The sequence below is a fragment of the Manihot esculenta genome, chromosome 13 (genome assembly GCF_001659605.2).
Source record: "Manihot esculenta cultivar AM560-2 chromosome 13, M.esculenta_v8, whole genome shotgun sequence".
In the NCBI taxonomy this organism is placed as follows: Eukaryota; Viridiplantae; Streptophyta; class Magnoliopsida; order Malpighiales; family Euphorbiaceae; genus Manihot; species Manihot esculenta.
The window spans coordinates 6,320,624-6,347,807 of record NC_035173.2 but is presented as its reverse complement, the minus strand read 5'-3'; the positions used below and the strand labels follow the sequence as shown (position 1 = coordinate 6,347,807).

General features: G+C 33.1%; 1 protein-coding gene across 4 annotated transcripts; it reads left to right on the top strand.

The window, feature by feature from the left end:
* The first annotated feature begins 12,577 nt into the window (after positions 1 to 12,577).
* On the top strand, positions 12,578 to 16,437 carry LOC110630225 (probable sodium/metabolite cotransporter BASS3, chloroplastic). Of its 4 annotated transcripts, XM_021777603.2 has the most exons (6): positions 12,581 to 13,141; positions 13,707 to 13,749; positions 14,001 to 14,096; positions 14,212 to 14,518; positions 14,603 to 14,850; positions 15,871 to 16,437. In XM_021777603.2, the coding sequence occupies exons 1-6, from the start codon at positions 12,925 to 12,927 to the stop codon at positions 16,106 to 16,108; spliced, it is 1,149 nt and encodes a 382-aa protein (XP_021633295.1). In that variant the 5' UTR covers positions 12,581 to 12,924; the 3' UTR covers positions 16,109 to 16,437. The 4 variants fall into 4 exon arrangements, with proteins under 4 accessions (XP_021633297.1, XP_021633295.1, XP_043805852.1 ...); XM_021777605.2 differs by lacking the exons at positions 13,707 to 13,749; positions 15,871 to 16,437 and adding an exon at positions 15,238 to 15,864 and having other exon boundaries at positions 12,578 to 13,141; XM_043949917.1 differs by lacking the exon at positions 13,707 to 13,749 and having other exon boundaries at positions 12,582 to 13,141; positions 14,187 to 14,518.
* Positions 16,438 to 27,184: the final 10,747 nt, after the last annotated feature.

The window sequence follows — 27,184 nt, the reverse complement described above, 5'->3', positions numbered from 1 at the left end:
GTCCTTGTAATATGATCCTGTTTGTGATCTTTGTTATACCATTGGCTCAGGGGTGGTAGGCTAAGCTGAACCTTAGAACATTTAGGTCTAACAAATAGCTTTTAGGATTTCCTGGCCTTCCTCATTTGTCACACATCACAGCCATGACTGTATGGAGGACCTCCTATACAACCAACTATCAATTAGTGTGTATTTAGAAGATTTCCTTATTACCTGTTTAGTTGACAACTCATCGGCTGGAAGATCTTGTGTCAAGAATTTTATATGGGCATCATCCACGATTCCCCCTTTCTATGGGGAAAGACTCTTCCATCTCCATTACTGGAGTGTGTAACTCTTCGAACTGGAATGGTTGAGCCAAGTGTTGTTCCCCTGCCACTGCCATCTTGGCTAGAAGATCTGCCTCTTTATTATTGCCTTTGGCTACCTGGCGAAGTTTGCAGCTATTATGTCTGTCTTTGACTTTGTCTATTAAGGACCGGACCTTTCCCTCATATTTGATGAGGTTCGGTTCTCGGACTTTGAATTATCCTTGGCACTGATTAACAACTAATTGTGAGTCACTAAAAATAATTGATTTTTGGATACCTAGCTCCTTGATGATTCTCAAGACCATTATTATTGCCTCATATTCGGCTACGTTGTTGGTGGCTTTAAAAGCGAGCTTTGCCGCATATCAAAGCTTTATACCAGTTTGAAACTACAAAAAGATCTCGATTCCTATAGCCTCAGACCCACAAGCTCTATCTATCCAAACCTTCCATTCTTCTATGGTCGCCTCAGGGGACTCTGAAGGTTCTATCGATGGAGTCATCTCCGCGAAAAAGTCGGCTAATACCTACACTTTTTTGCCCTTCCTTGGAATATACTTTATATCATAGGTCAATAATATTACCATCTAGGTGGACAACCATCCTGATAACTCCGACCTATGTAAAGCCTTTCATAGAGAGAAATCGGTTCTGACTTCTATGGTGTGTGACTCGAAGTATGATCGCAACTTTGTGGTTGACATGAGTACTGCAAACGCCAATTTTTCAAAAGGAGAGTAATTTAACTATACCCCTTTTAAAACCTGACAGGCGTAATGTACTGGACTTTGTTTCCCATTATTTTTGGGAATGAGTACCGAGCAAACTGTTTCATACATCACAGATAAATATAAAAATAAAATTTTATATTCGACAGGCGGGCTTAGCAACGAAAGAGATGATAAAAAGGTTTTTAGATTTTTAAATGTCTCTGGACACTCTTTCCCCCACTCAAACTTACCTTTTCCTTTTAAGGTTTTGAAAAACGAGAGACATTTTTTGACCGAGCATGATATGAATCAGCCCAGAGTAGTGACTCATCCATTTAACCTTTAATTTCGTTGATGGTTTTGGATGCTCCCATGTTTTGGATAGCGTTAATATTCTCAAGATTTGCCTCTATGCTCCTTTTTGAGATGATATATTCTAAAAACTTCACAGCCTTTACTTCAAAAGTACACTTTTTCGGGTTCAACTTCATACACATCTTGTCCAGGACATCAAAGACTCTTCGGATATCCTCCGGGTATGCTTCCAATGATCAAATTTTTACCGCCATGTCATCTACGTATACTTCGATGGCTGATCCCACCATGTCCTTAAAGATTCCTGATACCAACCTTTGGTGCGTGCCTTCTGTATTTTTTAAACTAAAAGACATTACTTTATAACAGTAAACTCCTTCATCTGTCATGCATGTGATCTTCCCTGCATCCTCGGTATCCATTATGATTTGATAGTATTTTGAGATGGCTTCAAGGAAAGAGACCGCCACATGACATGACCTGAGGTCGAGTTCACTAATCTGTCGATGGACGATAATGGGTAATGATCTTTCAAACATGCTTTATTTAGGTTCGTGAAGTCCATACACATTCTCCATTTTCCGTTAGCTTTCTTCACTAGGACTGCATTGGCTAGCCACATAGGATATTGTACCTCCTTTATCAATCCTGCACTCAAAAGTTTATCAACCTCCTCTTTGATCACTTGTTGCCTCTCTGGTGCGAACTTTCTTTTCTTTTGTTGGACTGGTTTAACGTTCTTGTCAAAAGATAGCTTGCGGGTGATAAGAGTCGGGTCTACACCCGTTACATTCTTTAGAGACCAAGCGAAAGTTGACTCTCAGCTCTTTAGTAATTCTACTAGGTGAGTCTTTGTTTTGTCAGTTAGCCCAATGTCGAACATACCTTTTACTCCTTTCTTATTTGTACCTCCTCTACTAGGTCTGCTGGTTTTGATTTTACATGAGATTCTAACTTTTCCAGCAAGTCGATGAGTGTGGTTGCTTTTCCGAGGCCTCTTGTTGGGTGTCCCTAATCTTCTTTGGCTAACCTCGGATTGCCTCGAACCACCGCTATTCCCCTGGAACTGAAAGCTTAAGACACATAGCACCAATGTTAATAACGATACTGTGGCAGTTTAGGACTTGACGGTCGAGTATCACATTGCATGCAAATGGGATATCTACTACCATAAACTCTGCATACAACTCTTGCCTATGTTTCTCATTACTCAATATCAGGGGAAGGTTGATGGTACCCAACACTACCACGGTCTTATCCCCTAATCTTACTAAAGGATAGAAAACTTTGACAAGATTATTTTTATTAAGCCTAACTTACTAAAAATATTTAATATGAGAAGATTAATAGAACTACCTGTATCTACAAGTACCTGTCTTACATCGTATTTGTTCAGGAGGATCTTAACGACCAGTGGGTTATTTTGAAAGAACTCCCGACCTCTTTGTTAGCAGGACCGAACCTTACCTCTTGCTTAGTCTATTGTTCTTGATGGACAAACAGGATATCTTCTACCACACGTTTATTTTTCCTTTTGCCATTATCAAGTCCTCCCGTAATGACATATATGATTCTGGCCATTTTGAGAGATTCAAGAGGAAAGGTTTCTTTTTTAGAAGAAAAAGGAACAAGAGACCGATTTTAATCTAAATGAACATATAGAGTTCAATGGTTTTCCGGCAACAGAATCAAATGATGTTGCTAAGATTAGATTGATGACATGGCCGGAATGGAGCTGTGCTGTGATTGGTTAGAACCTGTAAGGAAGAGAATATGCAGTGGTGGTAGGTGCCCACGGCAGCTACTCTGACGCTCAAGTCAGTATATCGATGTGTAGAGAGAATGCAATTAATTACTTAGAGTTTTAGTGTTAGAGAATAACGTACATTTGCTTTTGTGATTTTTCTCCTTTTATACTGTAAGAAGGTGGAAATAAATATGACATTTTCTAATAATCCAGCGGTAATATGACCAATTGCTTGATAAGGGATGTTGCTGACTAATAGGTTGGTGATCCCGTAATTGTAAGCATAACGGAGATACTCTAGACTGTGCTCATTAACTGTAACTTTGCGCCGGAACTCGCCATCTCGAGGGAAAGATGAGTCTTTGATGATGATCCGGGTGTTTGGGGTGTCCAGATCTTCCTTTCTTGGGATGCACTGTCTTTCGTACGTATCTGGTCTTGGCCACGTGGTTCTATCTCGTAGTAACAACTCATGGTTTATCTTGGACAGTTGTTATGTAACATCACTAACTATACAATTACTTTCAAATTTTAGAAACATAAATTTTATCTCTTTTCAGAGTTCATTTGGAAGGTTACCATTTTTGCAACTGCTGCTTGTCGGACTCCTTTGCCATTCGAAAAAGGGGAAGGCGACATTCCTTTCAACTCCATAGGTTACTCTCTCCACCAACGTTGGTGTAAATGAATTTTGATTTTGATTGTATTGAGTCATATTTGAGCCTTATTTTGGGAGAGTTTCCGTTGATTTGCACATTTGTTGTTATTTTTATTGAAGGCAAGTGTTTCTTTGTGCTTGCATATTTATCTCTAGCTAGACAATAAGAAGTTTTGGCTCAAAGGATCTGGTTCTTCATCTTTATGGGTTTTCATAAAAGTCAACTGAGGTTCTCCTTAACGGTTTTGTCTTTTGCTCTTCTCGCTTCTAAATCTCTCATTTTCTTTTATTCTTATCCTTTGAAGCTATGTTAGCACAAAAGCTCAGATATAGAGTTATCTTTTTCTTTTTGTGTTGATCAAAAGTGAAGGCAACAACGATTAGTGGAGGAAACTCATAGGACAAGGACCGATTGGAGGCACGAGTGAGTTAGCACAAGAGCTCTCCTCCTCCATTTCTCATCGTTTGGGGTTGATATGTGTTTTTCTGCTGACTTCTCTTTGTAGGCATTCTCCTCAGTGGTTTGACCCCTTTCTAATTTTGGCTAGCCATCTCATTTTTTTTTTTTTTTTTCAGTTTTCAACTCTCTTTTTAGCCAGAAGATCCATTTAGAAATGGTTTTTCCCTCAATTAACAGTGTGCATATTTGGAAATAGTGTTTAGTACTAATTATTTATAGAAAGAATTATTACTTATTCTCTATTTAGTATTAATTAAAACGTTAAAAATATTTTAATATATTTTTTAAAATCAAAGAATCAATTAGTGAATTTATGACCTTTTTGATATTTTAATTTATTGATAATTATTTTAAATATTAAAATAAATAAAAATCATACTCAAAAGCCCATTGGTTAAAATCCTTCTCTTTCATTGCATTATTATGCATTTAAAAATAAAATAAAATATTCATTTATTAAGAAAAAACATAGACTTGATTGCACCTTGTACACATAAAATTAAGGGTAAATTAATTATTATGTGTTTTTGATGCTTTTTATATTGAGTTTTGTAATTTAATTGGTAATTAAAAATAGATATTTGAAAAATAAAAATAAAAATCCTACTCCCATCTATTGCCTTTGAAAAATTTTTTTTTTTTTTAAAAGTATAGTTATTTAAACCCTTTTAAATTGACTTGAATTTATTGAGACTTTGATCAAAAGTTGAACGATTGATTTGAACATTTTTCTAAAATCTTATAGCAGCTTTTTTTCTTTCTTTTTTTTTTTCAAAAAAAAAAATTGCAAACAATATGGTCTTATTTTATTTTCTTTTTATTATTTTAATAAAATTTTGTGAAAAAAACATGGGATATATTAGATTTTGAAGATTTCTCTTTTTGAAGAGGCTTCTGTTTTAACTTATAAATCATTTGAAATCGATTTATAAACACTAATAATACATTGAACTCTTTGATATTCTGCAATTGTATCAACCTGTTATCTGATTTTGTGAATTATACAAGTGTGCATGAAAAAATGAATTTTTTTCTTTTTTTTCTTTTTATCAAATTTATATGGCCTATGACCACCGCATTTTTATGATAACACATGGGATTTTTTTTTTTCATATAAATACTTATAACATGGATGTTCTTTTAATGATATTTAATTATTTTTTTATATTTTATTCAGAAATTTTTAAATTCATGTCTAAATAATTTAAAGGTATAATGAATCTATATATATATAAACATTTAATCACAAAAAATCTATATTTTATATTTTATTATAATTACACTATTTTTTTTCAATTAAATTTTAACTTTTTAAAATTATTTCAATTGTTTTTTACCATTATTTATGCAGTTAAAAATTAATAAAATTTTCTTGTCACTTCTCATGTTACTGACACGTAAAAAAAATTTATAAAAATTTAAAATTTTAAGCTAAAATTATAATTAAAATTATAATTTTAATTTTTTTTATAATTATCTATTTTATTAATAACTGTTTTTTTAGGAGACAGAGAAATGAAGAGTATAATTTATTATTTTAGATGAATTTCGTTTAACTAAGTAGAATAGGCAATTAAATTCTAATTTAATTTATATATTATTAATTTTTTAAATTTATTTTAAATATTAGTATAATTTAGAAAAAATGGTTGATTAACATTATTGCTTAGATAAAAGAATAATTTAAAAAATTATATTAAATTTTTTTATTATTTTTAATATTTTAAAATTAAATCATATTAAATATTATTTTAAATTATTTTTTAATATTTTATAATTAATATATTTAATAAAATTATTTTCTTATATATTTAATAAAATTATTTTCTTAACAATAGTTTTAAAAGTGATTATAAATAATATATTTACTGAACACATTCAAGAAAATCAATCGATAAAAATTTTAGTTAAAATAAAATTAAAATAAATTATTATTATGAAATTATTGATAAAAATAAAACAATTAATCGATAAAAATTTAATCAAAATAAAATTAAAATAAATTATTATTATGAGATTATTGATAAAAGTAAAAAATAAATAATAATAATTTTTAAATACATTTAATAATAAAAAAGAGCACTTTAATATTTTTATTAGCTTTCAACTATACAGATAAGAGCGGAGCGCATTTGATCAGATATTAAAAAAATAAAATTTAATTGATAAATAATATAAACTGAAATTGTAATAAAAATAAAATATAAATTTTGTTTTTATAATTAATTTTAAAATAAAATGATAATTTCATTAATAAAGGTTAAAATTTAATTATAAAATATATATATAATTACAATAAAACCAAAATTATTGATTTTTTTCATTCACTCTTAATTTAATTATTATATTTTCTACTTATTTTTATTTTTTATTTTTAAAATTATTTCATTTAAAATTATTTATTTTTTAAAAAAATTAAGGAGTGTTAATAAATTTTTTAATTTAAATATAATAATAATTATTTTTTAAATAAAATTAGAGATTGAAAGAGTAGAAATAAAACCTCTCAGATTTACATTTACTCAGAATCAGACTAAATTTATGCGTGTAAATATAATAATTATTTTTATAAGTTTTATTTTATAATTTTTTTTGTGATGAATAATTAAAAAATGAATAATTTATTAAAAACAAATTTTCCTTAATTTTTAAAAAATATTTATTATAACTCAAGTGATTTATTTATTTTTAATTATGAATGAAGAGTACGTTAGATTTATATTCCAATGCTGAATTCTTAGAATCGAAGATTCCAACAAAATTCACGAAAACTTGATTCTACTGGAATCAGTAAATTCTATCACGTATCTAAATATATACACTTAGTTAATATAATAATAATAATATATAATTTAAAATTATATAATTTTAAATTTTTATTAATTAAATATATAAATTAATTTATATATCTAAATATTACTATAAACACTAATAACGGTAATTTTTTATATTATAAAAATTAAATAGTAATTTTTTAAAAAATTTTATTTTAATTTTTTAATTTATTATTATTATTATTGCTCTATTAAACTTAAATAATTAATTTTATTAAATTACTAGCAGAATAAATAGGTTTTATTTTTTAATGTATATTAATTAATAAATTAGTTTTTAAAAAATATTTAATAATTTAAAATGAATAAATAAATACATTTATTTATGATCATGTAAAAAGGTAATAGATTATGAAAAAGAGATTTTGTTGACTGATTTGCAGTTTGGGACTCGTCAATATGAAAACCAAAAGCATTAATTAGAAGTAGAACAATCCAGACATTATAGGATAAAAAATTGGCCAATCACATGAGGGAAAATGACGTCCAAGAGAAAAAAAAATGGGGCCCACGATAGGAGCCTTTGATATTTATGGATGCATTTCATATCTGCTTCAAATCACGGCTAAGGTGTTATTTGATTAGGATAATTAAAAGTAGGAAATTTAAAATTTTTAAAAAATATGAAAATTATTTTTATTTAATTTTTAAAAATTAAAAAATTTATTTATTTATCTCAATTTAATTAAATTATTTCGACTTTTTAAAAAAATAATAAATTTGAATTAAATAAGACTTTGAAATGTAAAAATTATTTATTATTTTATTTTAATAATATATTTTAATATTTTTAAATTAAGTTATATTTTCTAATAAAATTTTTTATTAATAAGATTGAAAATTATAATTAGTGTAAATCATTTAAATCATTTTCAGTTTTATTGATTTATAACAAATTATGTTAGGAGATTTTCAAACTTGATTATTAGATATTTATTTTTAAAAAATATAAAGATGTATAATTTTAATTTTAATTTTAATTTTAAAATAATTTGATTAATAAGTTAGTTTTATTCTTTTTAAAAAAATATATGCTATATGATAATTTTAAAAATAATATTATTAAATCATATGACTTAATTTTATAAGTCATTTTCTAAGTTTTAGTTTTAAATTATAAAAGCCTAGTGCTTAATTAAAAAAAAAAACGTATCAATTCATATGTATTAAAAATATTGATAAAATAAATTTATTTAAATTTCCATTATAATTCTTTTATATTAATTAATACTTAATTATTTGTACTTTGCATTCTTTCTATTGTAAATAAAGTTAGTTGATATATTTAACAATTTATCTAATATTTATTTCTTACAATGATATTCTAAATTATTTAATAAATATTTGAGAAAAATACTATATATATTTATTGTATATTTTAGTATAATATACTCGTAAAAATAAATATATTATTAGTTGTACTATTATGCTGTTAAAAAAATGAGATAAGCTAAAATTTAACAGAAATAACTTTTTAGTTGAATTTTTAAAATTTTTAAAATTATTTAATATGTTTTTAAAAATATAAAAATTAACTTAATTACTTTTATGCTTATTAAATGTAAAAAATTAAAGCTCTACGTCAAATCACGATTACAGTTTCACTTTTGAATGATAAATTCTTAATTTTTAAATTTATTGACATTATAATCAATTTTTAAAATAATTTGTAAGTTTAAAATGTCAAAATTTTCAATTTGGTATCTAAACTTTTATAATGTTTTTTCGACTTTTAAAATAATTTAATTAATTTTAATTTAGTGTATATATCATATATTATTTATTTATTAATTTTAAATATTATTTAAGTCTACATAAATTATCTTTTAATTTTAATTAACTATATATCCTAAACACACTTAACTTTTATTATTTTAATTTTTAATTTAAAAACTGAAATTTCTTTTCAAATAAATTTATAAATTTAATTAATTTTAAATTAGTAATTTTAGAAGGTATCCTTATTATTTAATGAAAATTATTTAATGAAAATATTATAGGTAATTACAACTCTTTATTATAGGTAATTACAACTCTTTATTATTTAATGAAAATTATTTTTTAGTTTCTGTATTTTTAAATTTAATTCATTAAATTTTATTTGATTAATAAAATAATTTTTTAATTTAAATTTTATGTTTTTAATTGAAATTAATCTCTATATTTTTATCTATTGATACCTAAATATTGTATTAATAAGTTCTTAAATTTATAAATTATTCTCTTTATTTATTAAATTTTAATATTTTACATGTAAAAAATAATAAAATAAAAATAATATTAAAAAATTTAATATTTTCTTTTTGTCCTAGTTAATATAAAAAAATTATTGAGAGTGGAAAAGTTATATTTAAAAAAACGCTTTGAACTTAAATGAACTCTTTGGACTTTAATTTACATGATATTGTGCTGAGATTTTTTATTTAATTTTTATTTCATTAATTTATTTTAAGATATTAAATTTAATAAATATATGAGATTTATTTGGAAAAAATATATAAGTAGTTATTTAAAAATAATTATAATATTTAAGAACCAATTTATAAAAATTTAAAAATAAATTAAATTAAAGGAACTGTTTTATTATAAAATAAAATTTTATAATTAAATTTATAAATATCTGAATTAAATTATATATTTTATAAAATTTAAAAAATTAAAATATAATTTATCTTAATTAAATATTATTTTTAATTAATTTTTAAGTACTACGTTAGTATTGTTTAACCGAATTATATAGAAATCACGTGACTCTTTTTATTATAAATTAAATTAACGTAAAAAAATTAAACTGAATAATTATTATTTTTTATTTTCAACCAATTAAAAATAATTTTTTGATTTTTGTTATTTATTTTTTAAAACTGTTTTTTTTTATAAAAATAGGTTTATAAATTTTTATATAAAATTAAATAATAAAATATATATTTTTTAAAATATGATATTTAAGATAAAATAAGAATATAAATAATTTTATAAACTGTGGCTATAAAATAATAATAAATTATTTTTTTAAATTTTAAAATTTTACTAGTAATTTTAATTATTAAATATTATAAAAATAAAAAATTATTATTTAGCTCATGTCCTATAGAAAGTCGGTAATCAATTAATTTTAAAACAATACATAAAATATTCTTAAAATTTTAAAAAATTATAGTAATTAAAACATATTGTAATTGATATAACATAATACTCACTAAAAATATATCATGAATCATTTAATTGAATTATATGACAATATTCTCATAAATTATGATACTCAATTATGAAAGTCTTACATTAAAGAAAGAAGATATGAGAATCATAAAAATTGAGCACTCCAAGGTTTAGTCCGGTGGAAAGTGCATCTGTAGCCTTGAAATGTATAAGGTTTGACTCCCCAACTCCTATTTTAAAAAAAAAAAAATTATAAAAATTTATATACAAAGTGGTAAAAGACCCAATTCGTTTTTTGAATTGGTGGAACCTCTCATTACTCAAATTAATATTACAAGATAGAATCCAACAAATTTCCATTACAACTATAATCACACTATTTTTTATTCATTAACTGATACTAATCGAATTTCTTAGAGATTTATCAATTAATTTTATCTTTTTACAGCATAAAAATAAAAGAATATATAAAAAGTTGATGCATTTTTATACGTTCATTCTTAACCTCAAATTATTTACTTACACTTACTTTTAATAAATTACTAATTTGAGCGTTGGAATAACCGTTAACTATTTTTTTTTCTTGATAAATTACTAATTTGAGTGTTGAAATAATCATTAACTACTTTTTTTCTTTTTACATATTAACTCATCATTTCTTAATAATAAAATACTTAATGATTATTTAATTAAAGAATTAATAAGTATAAATTTTAGTACTTCAACGACACTTTAATATATTTTTTAAAATTGATAAATTAATTAATAAATTTTTCGTATTACATGGATTAAATAATAAATTTTATGGATTAAATAATAAATTTTTTTATAGAAAAGTTTGAAATGCGAAAATAATTAGTTGATATTTTTATAAATTTAAAAATTAATTAATAAATTTTTTTATAATATAAAAATTAAATAATAAAATATTTAATAATTAAAATTAATAAAATAACTAACTAATATATTATTTTTTTAAAAATTTAAATAATATTTTAATATATTTTTGAAAGTTGAAAATTCAATTAATTAATTTTTATGTTATATGGATTAAATAATAAATTTTTTATAATATTAAAATAAAAATATATTTCATTAATTAATTAAATAAATATATATTTAAAAAATTAATTTGATTGATGAAAATAAATTTTTGAAATTTTTAATAAAAATTATAAAAAATAATAATTTAATAGAATCTTTAATAAAGAAAATCAATATTTATAATTTTTATTTTTAAAAAATATTTTTTAATAAGTAATATAAAAATAAAAATACAAAACTAATAAATAAATAATTTTTATTTTTTTATCAAATAAAAAATAAAAACAGAAAACTATAATCAAAACCAACACCTGTGTATATAGACTTCTCCTCTGAGAAGCTCACTAAATTATATGATTGAAATTAAATAATTATTTTTTCGAATAAAAAATAAGGTAAAAGGAAAATTGGACATTTGTAGGAGAATACAAAACACGCGGCAGAGGCGGTTAACATGCAGGGACATGCAGAGCTCCAGTGTGTGAATTTCGAGAAAACAGAAACCATACGTCACAGTTCCGATGATTGCAATTTCACCCCCTCACTTTTTGTATTTTTATAGTTTCACCCCCTAAATTATGTGCTTTATTCCAAATGCTATTATGAAAATTTGACAACTAGTGAATGATGATACTAAAATTGTAGGTTTTGGCAATAATTAGAGAAACGGCCTCTTTTGTATTTATGTTTCTCCTCTCATTTTATTTTTAATTTTTATAATTATTACTTTTCCTTTACTAATATATAAATAATATATTATAAAAATCTTAAATTCTTAATTAACATTTCTTATTTTTTTCAATAATAAATATTTTTTCAAAAATTTAATTTTCCATTATAAAGACTTATTTATTTACCAAAAAAATCTAATTAAATGAAAATTTTAAAGCAATAAAAATGCTAGACAAACAATATCAATTAATTAATTGAAGAGGCAAATTTATTTTATATATATATATGGTCAAAACAAAATTCATGGGTCAATTTAATTTAATTTAATTACCAGTTTCAATGGGAGCTAATAATTAAATTAATTAAACTATTATGTTTTAATATAGAATTTTTTATATATTTTTTCTTCTAAAAATAATATTAAAAATTAAAGTCTCCATTTCAAAAAAAAAAAGTCTAAATTCTAACATAAGCAGATATTAAGTCAGCCAAAGAAAGAAAGGGCTAATTATCATTTTCAAAATGAACGATCAGGATACAGATTTTAAGTATGGATTTGATCCTGACCGTCAATTGATTGATCTCACCATTCAAGAAAACACCTGAATATTCCTCTAACTCAATTGAGGAGTACTGCTAGAAAATTCGTATCTTCCTTCCTCTTCTTATAAAGCATCATTTTATCTCCTCATCTCTTCGCGGAACTCGACTGCCTCTCTTTCCCTCCTTCTCTACTTTAATACGTCGCCGGAATCCGCCACTCTCCGGCGTCTACAATACCCCCCTCTTTAACCACCAGAAAACCCACAACCCACCTAAGGTCACCATTCCATTTCATCTCTCTGTTTTCTCGAGAAACTTAAATGGCCTCAATCACCTCTATAACTCCCACACTTCCCATGACCACAATATCAAAACTCTCAATCTACGCAAAACCACCAAACTTTGTTTGCTTACCTTGTACGTTCACTAATTGTTCAGTTTCGAAGCCCACAAAGCCAAGGGCCTGTAACAATGGGGGATTGTTTACATTCGCGTGCTCGACTTCGCCGTTTATTGGGAGAGTTGGGTTGCAGAGAAGAGAAGGAAACATTTCTCTTTTGTATTTTGGAATTAATCCTAATGGTGAGGTATCAAAGACCGATGCTTCTCAGGTCCTTTCAGCAATGCTTCCTTTTGTGGTTGCTGCCACTGCTATTGCTGCTCTTGCTCAGCCATCTACTTTCACTTGGTGGGTTGTACGAAATTTTCCTTTTTTAATTTTGGGTCCTTTTTGAATGCAATCGTTATTGATTTTGATTTAAATTGGGGGTTAATTAGTTTGATTAACTTATGATTTTGGGTTGGGATGGTTTCACTTTCTTCCCTGCTTCTGGGTTTTGATTGCGTTTGATTATTGGTTTATCAGTTAAAATAATGGTTTTATTTAATGCCATTAACTTATTGTCAATATTAAATAATGTTATTGTGATGGGAAACTTGGGAACTTAACTCTATCTGTATAAATATATATTTTACCTTTTAAAGTGGCTCTTTTAATCTTATGGTTTGATCTGGTTATTGTTCTTCATTAAGTTTTTCTTTATGGTTTTGGGAACTTGGCTGTCATAGCTGATTTCAGTATGTTCTTCTTTTTTCACATGTAGTACTTTGTTTATTATTATTATTCAACCTTTACGAATGAAGTTTTGTCATGGAGTTTGCATAAAGTATAATATACATTATTTATTTATCTGTGTGCTATCTGATTTTTTTGGTTAACATTTCGAGCACTCTTTTATTGTTGTCTTTTTAAGAAAAGGACGCAAGGAGGGTGCTTTTAAAATGCGGTTCCAATGGGTAAGCAACTCTTTATCTAAGACTTCTCAAATGTGTTTGATTTAAGTCTCAAGAGAGGGGTTGTATGCCTGTTTAGTCCACTTGGATCATCTTTTGCCTTCCTTTTAAACACAGTTTGTGGCAAAGTTTTTTTCGTTCTTGTTTCTTTTAGAGTATTGAGTTATTCTTTTAAATTGACTTGGATATATATGCGCATCTTGTATTTTTTAAATCTAAGGTTAACAGGGAATTTTATTTTGAAACCTGTGAAGGGTATCTAAGGAGGTATACGCCCCAGCCCTTGGTGGGATCATGTTGTCAATTGGAATTAAACTTTCTATTGATGATTTTGCTCTTGCATTTAAGAGGTAAAATATCTTACCTTGGCATTTTGGTCAGTTTCTTTTAACTTCTGACTGTTGTAGCTAATTTTCTAACATTTCGAATATGCTCCCAAGTTTCTTTATTTTCCATCCTTTGCAGACCTTTACCGCTATCTGTTGGGTTTCTTGCACAGTATGCACTGAAACCAGCCCTTGGGGTATTAATTGCAAAGGCGTTTGGGATGTCTCGGATGTTCTATGCAGGTTTTGTCCTCACATCTTGTGTTGCAGGGGCGCAACTTTCAAGCTATGCCAGTTTCTTGAGCAAAGGGGATGTAGCTGTGAGCATTCTCCTTACTAGCTCTACAACCATCGCATCAGCGCTTGTCACGCCTCTTTTAACTGGCCTCCTCATCGGTTCTGTTGTTCCAGTTGATGCTATTGCCATGTCAAAGTCAATATTGCAGGTAGTGATGATGCTTGACAAAGTAATACATGCCTTAAGTGGATTTCCTATTTTTTCTCAATTAATTAATAATTATTATTTTTAGGTTGTTCTTGTTCCAGTCACTCTTGGCCTCGTGCTAAATACATATGCAAAGCCAGTGGTAAATGTTATTCAGCCTGTGATGCCATTTGTTGCTATAATATGTACCTCAATTTGTATTGGCAGCCCTCTAGCTATAAATAGAAGTCAGATTCTGTCTTCAGAGGGTCTTAGATTGGTTCTTCCAGTTTTGGCATTTCATACAGTGGCATTCACATTTGGATATTGGGTTTCCAGAATTCCAGCTTTGAGGTAATTTCATACTCCGTGTCCCATTATATCTATGCATTTTGAGGAAGAGTTTTGGCAATGTAGAATAATTAGCCTCCTTGCAATTGCCCTGTTTGGACATTGGTCCTTAGATCATAATGTAATAGGTATTTGCTGGCATTTTTCAACTAATAATAGTAAACTTCCTTTGTTACCATGTCTCTTGTAATTTTGGTGATATATGAATTGGCCTCCTTGCAATTGCCATGTTTTTTGGTCTTTCCTTAGATCGTAATGCAATAGTTGTTTGCAGTCATTTTTTAACTAATAGGCCATGGATCCTGTAACTCTGGTGATAGATTTAAACTAATTTTGGTGGTCCTGTAATTTGATTTCAATGTAATGCTGGACAATGCTGGATATGAATAGTCAGCATCTACTTAGGAGCCCATTGATGTCATGATATCCTTCCGAGGGCTGAATTGTGTACTTGGAATTGTTGATTCTCTTGACCTGCTCTCTCTCTCTCTCTTATATGGTAGGCTATTATTCTGATGCTTATTTCTTTCCATTTCTACTGCTTGTGATCTGCATTGTTATTTTGCACTTGATCATCTTACTCCTTCCAATTATTACCCATCCCATGAGTGGTGAGTCCACTTCTCATTAAATATATGAGAAGTTAATCAGAGAATTATTCTTATCAGTTGCTGCTTTATGCATTACGCAAATGTCTATTAATTCTTATCTCTGAATTTAAAAGCAGTTGCCCTTGCTCTTTTCCATTCTGGGTCTTTTCTTGCAACTCCTCTAATTGATGTTTTCATTAGCCTATATACATATATTTTCTCCTTTCTTAAATCTTAACTAGCAGTTATTTATGGCGTTATTGTTGTTCCTCTGGTGAATGCATCTGTAGAATCTTATTTCCATGCCACAGAATCTTATGTTTTGAAGAACTTCAAAATGGATGATCACAGGACTCATGATTCTATTATCAATTAATATTCCAGCAAGCTTTTATCCCATAAACGTGATGAACGAAAATGGTTATTTTCACAGGCTAGATGAAGAAGTTAGCAGGACAATTTCATTGTGCACAGGAATGCAAAGCTCCACAATGGCAGGGCTTCTCGCATCTCAGTTCCTTGGGACCACTCACGCTGTCCCACCGGCATGCTCAGTAGTTGCCATGGCGATTATGGGTCTCTCTCTTGCATCTTTCTGGGGCAATGGGTCCAGGATAAGGGACCTACCTTCTCGCCTCTTCCCACGTTTTGGTACTACTGTCAAGGCTTAGCATAACATCACTGCACTGGAGAATAGTTTGAGGACTAGATGAAGCTAATTTAGTACCCAGAAATTGTCTGGGTACGAACGAAAATGAACTATCATAGCAGGTTAGATAAATGTACAGTATGTATAGAAGCAGTGGCAAAAAATAGGTAGAAGTAACCATGGCTGTGGCTGGTGTTTGTATAGTTAGAAGAGCTGTTTTTCACCAGTTACACCTTAAAGTTGCTACTGTATATATTAGAGGCACAAAAATTACAAGCTGCAGAAAATAGGAGTATCTGTACTTGGCTGCTTGCTAATGCCATAATGAAGTAGTTTTCTGCTCTTTTCCCATGTCCATGTGTTCTTCTGTGCATTGTATCTGCATTGTTGTATCTTTTGTTTATAAGGGGAGATTCCCATGGGATTATATAAAGGATATCAATCTCCCTATAAATCAAATTCAAAAACCCCATGACATGAAACATCAAGTATGGTCCCTCACCCAAGTTGAACTACAACGGGCCTAAAGGGGAGGATTAAAATACTTGGCTGCTTGCTAATGCCATAATGAAGTAGTTATTCAAAATTGTGATTTGTTGAACACCGTGAAATTAATTAAATCAAACATTTAATAGTTTTTTAAATAGTTCAAGTAATTGTGATAAAATATATTTGCTGTATTATAAATATTCTGCATATGTATTTATAACGTATTCACTCATTAAATATATGTGAGTGTGATAAAGACATTTAAGATTGGGAGGATTAAAATAATTTAACCATGATTTTTATAGATAAATATTATATTAAATAATTTTCTAAATTATAAAGTAAGATATTTTTTATTTATATATTTTATATATTACATTTTGTTAATATTACTTAGAAGTTTCACATTTATATACAATTCAAAAATAGAAAAAAACAAACTAACTGTATTATTGGAGAATAATTTATAAAGAATTATAATAATCTATGAGCAATTAAATTATGTTTTTTTGAATAACTAATCCCTAAACAATTAAATTATGTTTTTTGAATAACTAATCCCTTAATACCCTCGTAAGTGGGAGAATGGATAATAAGCATTTCCAATTTGATCTTTAAATTGTAAAAAATGAAAAGAACTAATGGTTTAGGGAAAATATCGATAAATTGAGCAACTATGGAGATAGGAAACAATTTAAGAATACCACTTTTCCTCGAATAAGATGACAATTTAATTCAATATGTTTTATACACTCATGAAAAAAAGGATTAGCAGAGAGAGCACTTTGATTATCACAACAAATTAATTCAGGAAATTTATAAGTAACCTGAAAATCATAAAGTAAATAAATTAACCATTGTAATTAACAAGGGAGAGCAACAAGAGCTTTATACTCGGTCTCAAAAGATGAACGAGAAACAATGTGTTGTTTCTTAGATTTCCATGATACCAAAGAAGATCCAAGAAAAATACAAAAATCAGTCATAGATCATCGAGTGTCAACACATCTAGTCTAATCAGAGTCATTTAATTGAAAATTAGATATTGCCGTAAAGAAAATACCAAAATCTAGATAGCTCTTAATATACCGTAGAACCCTGTGGGCTGTTTGTAAATAAAAATTAGTAGGATGTGATAGATACTGACTTAACTGTTAAACAACAAAAGTCAGACTAGGTCTAGTAGTAGTAAGATATAATATTCTGCCAACAAGACTTCTGTATATAGAAGGATAAGACAAAAGAGTGGTTTTATCCTTTTGAAGTATAAGGATGCTGCTCATTAGAGTCTGAACAAGTTTGGAGGTAAGATAACTTGCATCAGAAAGAATATCTAAAGCATATTTTTTTTTATTAAGCACAATACCCTTGGAAGATCTGACACTCTCCTATCCTAGAAAAAATTTAAGATTTTCCAAGCCTTTGGTTTTGAAGGAAGTGTCAAGAAAATCTTTAACAAGTTGTATTTCTATCATATCATTGCCTGCAAGGATAATGTCATCCACATAGACTAATAGAGCAGTAAAAGAAGAAGAACTATGTTTAAAAGAGAGAATAATCTAATTTACTCTAAATATAATAAAAAACAAGTAAAGCAGTAGAAAGTTTAGAGAACCACTATTTACTAGCTTGTCTCAAGCTGTATAAAGACTTAAGAAGCTTACAGACTTTATTAAGTGTAGTGGTATGAAAACTAGAAGGCAATATCATATAAACTTCTTCATTAAGATCCCCATGTAGGAAAGTATTATTAATATCCAATTATTGAAGATACCAATTATGTATAGCAGCTAAAGCGAGTTAAAGTCTAACAATAGTCATTTTAGCCACAGGAGAAAAAGTGTAAACCTTTGGCTATAAACTGAGTCTTGTATCTTTCAATAGTTCCATCAGCTTTGAGTTTGATTTTATAAACCTATATGTAACTAATGGGTTCTTTGCCTGGCAGTAAATCAGTGAGGATCCAAGTTTTATTTTGATTAAGAGCAAGATTAGCTTGCATAGCTTCTCTCCAACAAGCATTTGAACTGCTTGATGATAAGTTCTTAACTCAATATTAATAGAAGCAAATAGAACAGAATGTTTATAGGAGAAGGAAAGATGATCATAGGAAAGAACTTAAGAAAGATGATGAAAAATATTAGAGATAAGATTTGTAGAAACAGATTTAAGTAAATGACAATGATAATCCTTCAGGTAGGAGCAGTTTTATTTCTAGTAGATTTCCTGAAAATAACTAGAAGTGGTTGGTGAGGAACAAAAGCATGCTCAAAAGAAGAGGGAGACTTGGAAGGGAAATAATCAAAATTAGGAATAGTGCAATCTTGACGTAAAATCAAATCAGTCTGTGAGGAAGCACCAGAAGTATATTTGACATAAGGAAAAAAAGATTCATAAAAAACCACATTTCTAGAGAAAAAAAATTTTCTCTAGAGGACAAATCAAACAACATAAAGCCCTTAACACTAGTCTTATATCCAAAAAAAAAATGTATTTTCTTGCTCTAAAACCAAATTTTGTCCTAGTTGCAGTAAGAGTTGTAGTAAAACACAAAAAATAAAAAACTTTCAGAGAAGACAAATTAAGAATAGAACCATATTGAAGCAATTCATAAGGAGGTTTATTTGCAAGCAAAGTTGTAGGCAATCTATTAGTGAAAAAAACAGAATGTGCAACAACATAAGATCAAAACATCTTTGGTAATTATACTTGAAAAAGTAAAACTCTAGCCACATTTAAGATATGTTGATGCTTTCTTTCAATTATAAAATTTTATTGTGGAGTTTCGACACAACTAGATTGATGGATACTACCTTTTGAAGTAAAAAATTGAGTCAGCAAATTCAGGACCATTATCACTTTTGAGAATTTTAAGTTTTGTTTCAAATTGTGTCCCAATGAAATTGACAAAAAATTGGATTAAAAAGAAAGTTTCAGATTTATGCTTCATTAAGAAAATACAAGTATGCCTAGAAAAATCATCTACAATAGTTAAAAAACATCTAAAAAAACATCTATGTCTATGAACAGAAGGATCTTAAAAAGTCCCCAAATGTAACGACCCGAAAATCGGACCGCTACCGGCGCTAGGATCCGGGTCGACTTAAGGCCACCGGGACCCATAGCAAGCCAAACATACATCCTGGAAACCTGTATAATCCCATACATGATCAACAACATGCATAAAAATTTAAACTTTTCTTTCATACATCCAACTCAACCTGAACATACATTACATAACCATAATCATGACCCCTCTGTGGGATCTCAACAATGCCCCAAAGAGCACTATAACATGAGATGAGTTGGCTTACATCTGTATCATCAAATATCTAAGATCATGCATCAACAAGGGATTACAATACTCATAGGGTCAAGCACATCTATAACCTCAATATACCTCATTACATAACATATTGTAATTTCTTACATTACATCATAGTACACTTGTCATGTCCACAATCTAGCTATTACATAGACATACTTCAAAACTCTGGCTAACCTCCTGGTCTACCCTGTACCTGCACAGCTGGGGTTAGGGGAGAGGGGTGAGCTACAAAGCCCAGTGAGCAGAATAGTGAAATCATATAATTAAAAATCTCATGCTTTCATGAAATGCAACAGATCACAACAAATCACATCTCGGATGGTATTGTCACCTATAGTCCTCTACATAGTCCAACTGTGCCGGGACGTAGAATGGGTACAACCGGTCTTTCCCTTAACATAACATATCATACAGTCCAACTGTGCCAGGGACGTAGAATGGGTACAATCTGGACTTCCATACCATATCATGCCATAACATCATCATATCATATGAGGACTAAAGGATCATCCAATGACCAATCCACATCAACATCATAAATGCAATGCAACATATTCGTGAATACTAATGCAAACAACCTACTATATATATCTCATGGCATTCATGATGCATGGATCATGCTCAAAATTCATACTTCATTTATTTTAAAACTTTAAGGTTTATTCCACTCACCTCTGGCTAGCTCTGACAAACTCTGTAGCAGCTAGCTTACTGCTGGGGTCCTCGGTTCCTCGAGTCCGAACCTACACAGGTGGACTCCAATGAGGGACCAAATCATGCATAAACACAACTCTAATATACTCCCCAAAAAACCCCTAAAACATCATAAAACAACTACATAAAAACATGCAAGAAATGGCTGGACAGGGCACTTTCGGCGGCAGGTTCGGCGGCCGAAAGTCCCTCTAGAGCCGAAAGTCAGGCAGGTTCGGCGGCACCTTCGGCGGCCGAAACTCCCAGACAGAGGCGAAACTCATGCATGTTCGGCGGCACCTTCGGCGGCCGAAAGTCCCAGACAGAGACGAAAGTCTCTTTTCGGGCGCAACTTCGGCAGCCGAAAGGCCTGCCTCCCAAGCCATGTTCGGCGGCCGAAAGTGCCTTCGGCTGCCGAACCTGGTTTCTGCCAAAGGGCAGAAACTTGGCTCCTTTATGCACATTTGCCTCCTAACTCTTCCAACATGCATATGACTCAACCAAAACATGCATACAAGCTCCTAGGGGTCTCAAACTATCAAATACCCCAACTACAACACACATACACAAGCATTTGCAAGCCACATTTGCATAAACTCAAAAATCATCCATAACTCACTAAAAACCTACACATGCCTTTCTACCCCATAAAACAACTTAAATCTTACTTAAAACATACAATGAGCTTAAGATCGGCTCTTACCTCTTGAAGATAGAGAGAGAGACGACCTAAACTCGGAGATCCAAGCAAATGGGCTCCTGAGTTCCCAAAGCTCCAAAACTTGTCTTAAATGCTCAAAACTTGCAATGAGAGGTGAAAACTCAAGAAAAATGGAGGAGATTTGGAGAAAGAACACAAGATCTGGGGAGAGGGAGGTCGGAAGCTAGCTGTGGCCGAAAATGGGAGAAAGCTCGCCCATTTCGGCCAAGTGACCCTTTTATAGGTGGCTGGCCAGGCCACGTTCGGGGGCCGAAAGTGCTTCCGCATGCATGCCATGTTCGGCGGCCGAACTTGACTTTCGGCGGCCGAACCTGGACTTCCCTCACTCATGCTTTCGGGGGCCTAACGTGCCTCCAAAACGCATGCATGTTCGGCGGCCGAACTTGACTTTCGGCGGCCGAACCTGGGTTTTCCTCCAAAGACTTTTCATGCAAAAACTCATTAAATTTCCATACTTAAAACCATGAAATACCTTAAAACATTTTACGAAAACATGATTCTACCCTACTAGAGGCTTCCGACATCCGAGATTCCACCGGACGGTAGGAATTTCGATACCGGAGTCTAGCCGGGTATTACATTCTCCCCCCCTTAAGAACATTCGTCCCCGAATGTTCCTCAACTAACACATAGCAAGGCATAAAACATAGCATACATACATAGCACAAAAACACCAAGAGATCTAACCTTAAAAGAGATAAGGGTACTGCTGGAGCATAGACTCCCGTGTCTCCCAAGTGCATTCTTCCAAGTTGTGGTGGTTCCACAGGACTTTCACCATCGGGATTTCCTTGTTTCTTAACTTTCTGATCTGGGTGTCTATGATCCGCACTGGCTGTTCAACATAAGTGAGATCCTCTTGGACCTCCACATCAGGCTCACTAAGAACCTTGCTCGGATCTGACACAAACTTCCTCAACATTGAAACATGGAAAACCGGATGGATTCTTCCCATTGAAGCAGGTAAATCCAGCTTGTACGACACATTCCCAATCTTTTGCAAGATTTCAAAGGGTCCGATGTATCGTGGGGCTAGTTTACCTTTCTTCCCAAAGCGAACCACTCCTTTCATTGGAGACACCTTAAGCAATACCAGATCCCCCTCCTGAAACTCTAACTGTCTTCTGCGGACGTCTGCATAGCTCTTCTGTTTGCTGGCAGCAGTCTTGATTCTCTCTCTGATTATGGGTACCACCCTGCTGGTGATCTCTACTAGCTCAGGCCCTGCCAAGGCCTTTTCTCCAACTTCCTCCCAGCAAACAGGTGATCTGCACTTCCTTCCGTACAAAGCTTCATATGGAGCCATCCCGATGCTAGCATGATGGCTGTTATTGTAGGCAAACTCCACCAAGGGTAGATGCTGCCTCCAAGAACCGCCAAAGTCCAGCACACACATTCTAAGCATATCTTCGATAGTCTGGATGGTCCTTTCTGACTGTCCATCAGTCTGGGGGTGGAAGGCAGTACTGAAATCCAACCTAGTACCCATGGCATTCTGCAGACTCCGCCAAAACCTGGAGGTGAACTGGGGCCCTCTATCTGACACTATCGAGACAGGAACCCCATGCAGCCTGACGATCTCATCCACATATATCTGCGCCAACTTGTCCACAGAGTAGCCACTCCTGACAGGAATGAAGTGAGCAAATTTGGTGAGTCTGTCCACAATCACCCATATGGAGTCCACTCTGTTGGACGCCGCCGGTAACCCCACTACGAAGTCCATAGCTATATTTTCCCATTTCCATTCTGGAATAGGTAGCGGGTTAAGCATTCCAGCCGGCTTCTGATGTTCCAGCTTCACCCTCTGACACACTTCGCAGGCTGACACAAACTGTGCCACTTCTTTCTTCATAGCTGGCCACCAATAAACCTTCTTCAAATCTTGATACATCTTGGTGGCTCCGGGGTGGATGCTGTATCTTGCATTATGAGCCTCTCTCATAAGGTCTCCTTTTAGCCCAATGTCATCTGGTACACATAGTCTGCTCCCATAGCGGAGGATCCCCTTGCTGTCAAATCTGAATTCACTGTCGTTGCCTGACTGAACAGTCCTGGCAATCTTTACTAACTCCGGGTCCTCATGCTGTTTCTGAGCCACCTGCTCCAGAAACACGGGTGCTACTCTCATCTGGGCCACCAAGGCACCTGTAAAGTCCTCATCACTAGATGGCAGAGCTAAAACTGGTGCTGAAGTCAACCTCTTCTTAAGCTCTTCAAAACTCTCTTCGCACTGGTCGGTCCACAGAAATTTCTGATTCTTCCTGGTTAGTCTGGTCAGAGGAGCTACTATCTTTGAGAAGTCCTGAAAGAACCTCCTGTAGTAACCTGCCAAACCCAAGAAACTTCTAATCTCTGTCACTGAAGTGGGTCTAGGCCAGTTAGCCACAGTTTCTGTCTTCTTGGGGTCTACCTCTATACCATTCTCTGACACTACATGCCCCAAGAACGAAATGCTCCTCAGCCAGAACTCACATTTAGAGAACTTGGCATACAAGCCATGTTCCCTCAAAGTCTGCAGAACCAACCTCAGATGATGGGCATGCTCCTCTGCGTTCCTAGAATACACTAAGATATCATCTATGAAGACAATAACGAAGTGATCCAGGTATTGGCTAAATATTCTGTTCATGAGATCCATGAATGCTGCAGGGGCGTTGGTTAACCCGAACGGCATTACAAGGAACTAAAAATGCCCATATCTGGTCCTGAAGGCTGTCTTCGGCACATCCTCCTCCCTTATCCTTAACTGATGGTACCCCGATCTCAGATCTATTTTAGAGAAACAACCTGCTCCGGCTAGCTGGTCGAATAGATCATCGATCCTTGGCAATGGGTACTTATTCTTGGTAGTGACTTTGTTCAACTGTCTGTAGTCGATACAAAGTCTAAGGGATCCATCCTTCTTTCTTACGAATAAAACTGGTGCACCCCAAGGTGAAGTGCTCGGTCGGATGAAGCCCTTTTCTACCAACTCTTGCAACTGTTCTTTCAATTCTTTCAACTCAGCTGGAGCCATCCTGTAGGGAGGGATAGAGATCGGTCTAGTTCCAGGCACTAACTCTATCTCGAACTCTATCTCCCTAGCAGGTGGTAAACCTGGAAGTTCATCCGGAAAAACATCCTGAAACTCTCTGACAACTGGCACTGAGGCCGGCTCCCTGACCTGACTGTCTAGCTCTCTCACGTGAGCTAAGTACCCCTGACACCCCTTCCTAAGCAACCTACGAGCCTGAAGAGCTGATATAAGACCTCTAGGTGTGCCCCTCTTGTCTCCTCTGAAGACGACTTCTGACCCGTTCTGATCTCTGAACCTGACTACCTTGTCCCTGCAGTCCAAGGTAGCACCATGGGTAGATAGCCAATCCATCCCTAGAATGACGTCAAAGTCTGTCAAATCTAGAACCACAAGGTCGGCGGAGAGGCATCTTCCCTCAACAGAAACTGGACTGTACTGGCAGACTGACTCTGCCACTGACGGGTCACACTTGGGTCCACTGACCCATAGGGGACACCCTAACCCAGAGACTATCAGACCCAACCTCTCAACGGCTCTCGGAGCAATAAATGAATGAGATGCACCCGGGTCCATTAATGCATACACATCAGAACACCCAATGACGAGATTACCTGACACCACGGTGTTGGATGTGTTAGCCTCCTGCTGTGTCATGGTGAAGATCCTGGCTGGAGCTGATGGACCTTCACCTCGGGAACCAGAAGAAGAGGCTGCCCCTCTCCTCTACCTCTGCCACTGCCCTGAGTTGTGGCTGGAACTGCTGGCTGTGCCACACTACCAGAAGCTGTCTGCTGGGGCTGGCCCATAAAAGGCGCTCTAGGACACTCCCGAGCTATGTGTCCCTCCTGTCCACATCTGAAACATGTGTTAGTCCCAGCTCGACACACTCCCCTGTGCGGTCTTCCACATCTCTGGCATTCTGTACCATCTGAGCCTGAGCTCGAGCCACCGCCAAATCCCAGACCGGATTTCAACTTGTTCCAAAACTTATTCTTCTTCGGCTTCCTGGTGGTGTTATCCCACCTCTTCTTACCTGAGCTCTGAGAAGAGAAACCTGGTCCTCCTCTGCTTGGGGTCTTAACCCCTGAAGACTGGGTCACTGACTGCTTCACTGACCCCTCAACTATAGCACTTGCCTCCATTCTTCGAGCCATATCCACCACAGTGTGGAAACTTTCTCTCTCAGCTGACTGAATCAACGAGGAGTACCTGGAATGCAGCTTCATAACATACCTCTTGGCTTTCTTCGTATCTGTATCTAGAGCTTGCCCTGAAAAAGGCAATAGCTCCAAGAATTTATCCGTGAACTCCTCTACACCCATATGCTCTGACTGCCTCAGTTGCTCAAACTCAATCATCTTCAGTTCTCTGGAACTGTCTGGAAAAGCCCATCCAGCGAACTCATTCGCAAATTCTTCCTATGTCATACCGTCTAGTCTCGGGTCCACATAACACTTGAACCATTCCCGTGCCTTCTTGCACTTTAAAGTGAACCCTGCCATCTGAATGGCCCTGCTATCACTTGCCCCTAGCTCATCAGTTATTGTCTTCACCACTCTCAGATACTCAAAGGGGTCATCCCCTGACTTGTATTTGGGAGCATCCAGCTTGAGGTAATCTGTCATCTTTACCTTGCTCCCATCTGCTGAGCTAGGTCTAGGAGGTTGAGTAACTGGGGCTGCTGGTTCTGTAGGTGGTGGAGGTGGAGGTGCAGCATTCCCCGAGGTGGGGTTTGCCGGGTTTGGATAGAAGGGTGAGGGTGGATAAGCTGGGTACTGTGTGTAGGGTGGATAGAAAGGTGGATAAGGCATGTAGGTAGGGTAGGGGTTAAAGCTGGAGTAATCCGATGTACCTCCCATCGGATACCCTGAACCCTGTGGGAAGGGTGGATAATGGGGTGGAAAACCATACCCCGAGGCCTGAACGCCTCCCTGAGATTCCCCTGTCCCTTCTTCCTCCATGCTCACATCCAAGTTCCCATCCCTCCTCTGATCCTCTTCCATAACCTCCCTCACATCTGAAGAACTTCCTCCTCTATCTGTCCCCCTTCTGCTAGCATCAAAAGACCTTCTAGGGTCCCTTGACACTCTTTCTCTGTTGGCTCTACAAGACATTGCCCTAGGCAATGTAGGAGGACGGGCGCTCGTGCCCTCATCCTCAGGTGGCACTCCAGTCAATCGTGCAGATCGACGAGTTCCTCTCATCCTGTTTTCTGAAAACAGTACACATCATACAAACATTAGCATCATATGGTTCATGTGGGCACATATGAACCCTCATCACATATACATCATTCATATCATAGCATCAATGCACATGTATATAATCATGGCATTTCACATCATCATACAAGACAGGACTCCACATCCTATCCTAGTGGACATGATCTTCCTATTGTGCTTGACCTTCTATAACATCTATGAGCCCGACACTCTAGGTCCGACCATATGAACCTAGGGCTCTGATACCATTCTGTAACGACCCGAAAATCGGACCGCTACCGGCGCTAGGATCCGGGTCGACTTAAGGCCGCCGGGACCCGTAGCAAGCCAAACATACATCCTGGAAACCTGTATAATCCCATACATGATCAACAACATGCATAAAAATTTAAACTTTTCTTTCATACATCCAACTCAACCTGAACATACATTACATAACCATAATCATGACCCCTCTGTGGGATCTCAACAATGCCCCAAAGAGCACTATAACATGAGATGAGTTGGCTTACATCTGTATCATCAAATATCTAAGATCATGCATCAACAAGGGATTACAATACTCATAGGGTCAAGCACATCTATAACCTCAATATACCTCATTACATAACATACTGTAATTTCTT

Bases quoted from the DNA above. Each gene is read 5' to 3' on its own strand.
- LOC110630225 (XM_021777602.2), top strand. From the start codon at position 12,774: ATGGCCTCAATCACCTCTATAACTCCCACACTTCCCATGACCACAATA. The intron at 14,097-14,211 runs GTAAAATATCTT...CATCCTTTGCAG, and splicing joins TTTGCTCTTGCATTTAAGAG to ACCTTTACCGCTATCTGTTG. The intron at 14,851-15,870 runs GTAATTTCATAC...TTATTTTCACAG, and splicing joins TCCAGAATTCCAGCTTTGAG to GCTAGATGAAGAAGTTAGCA.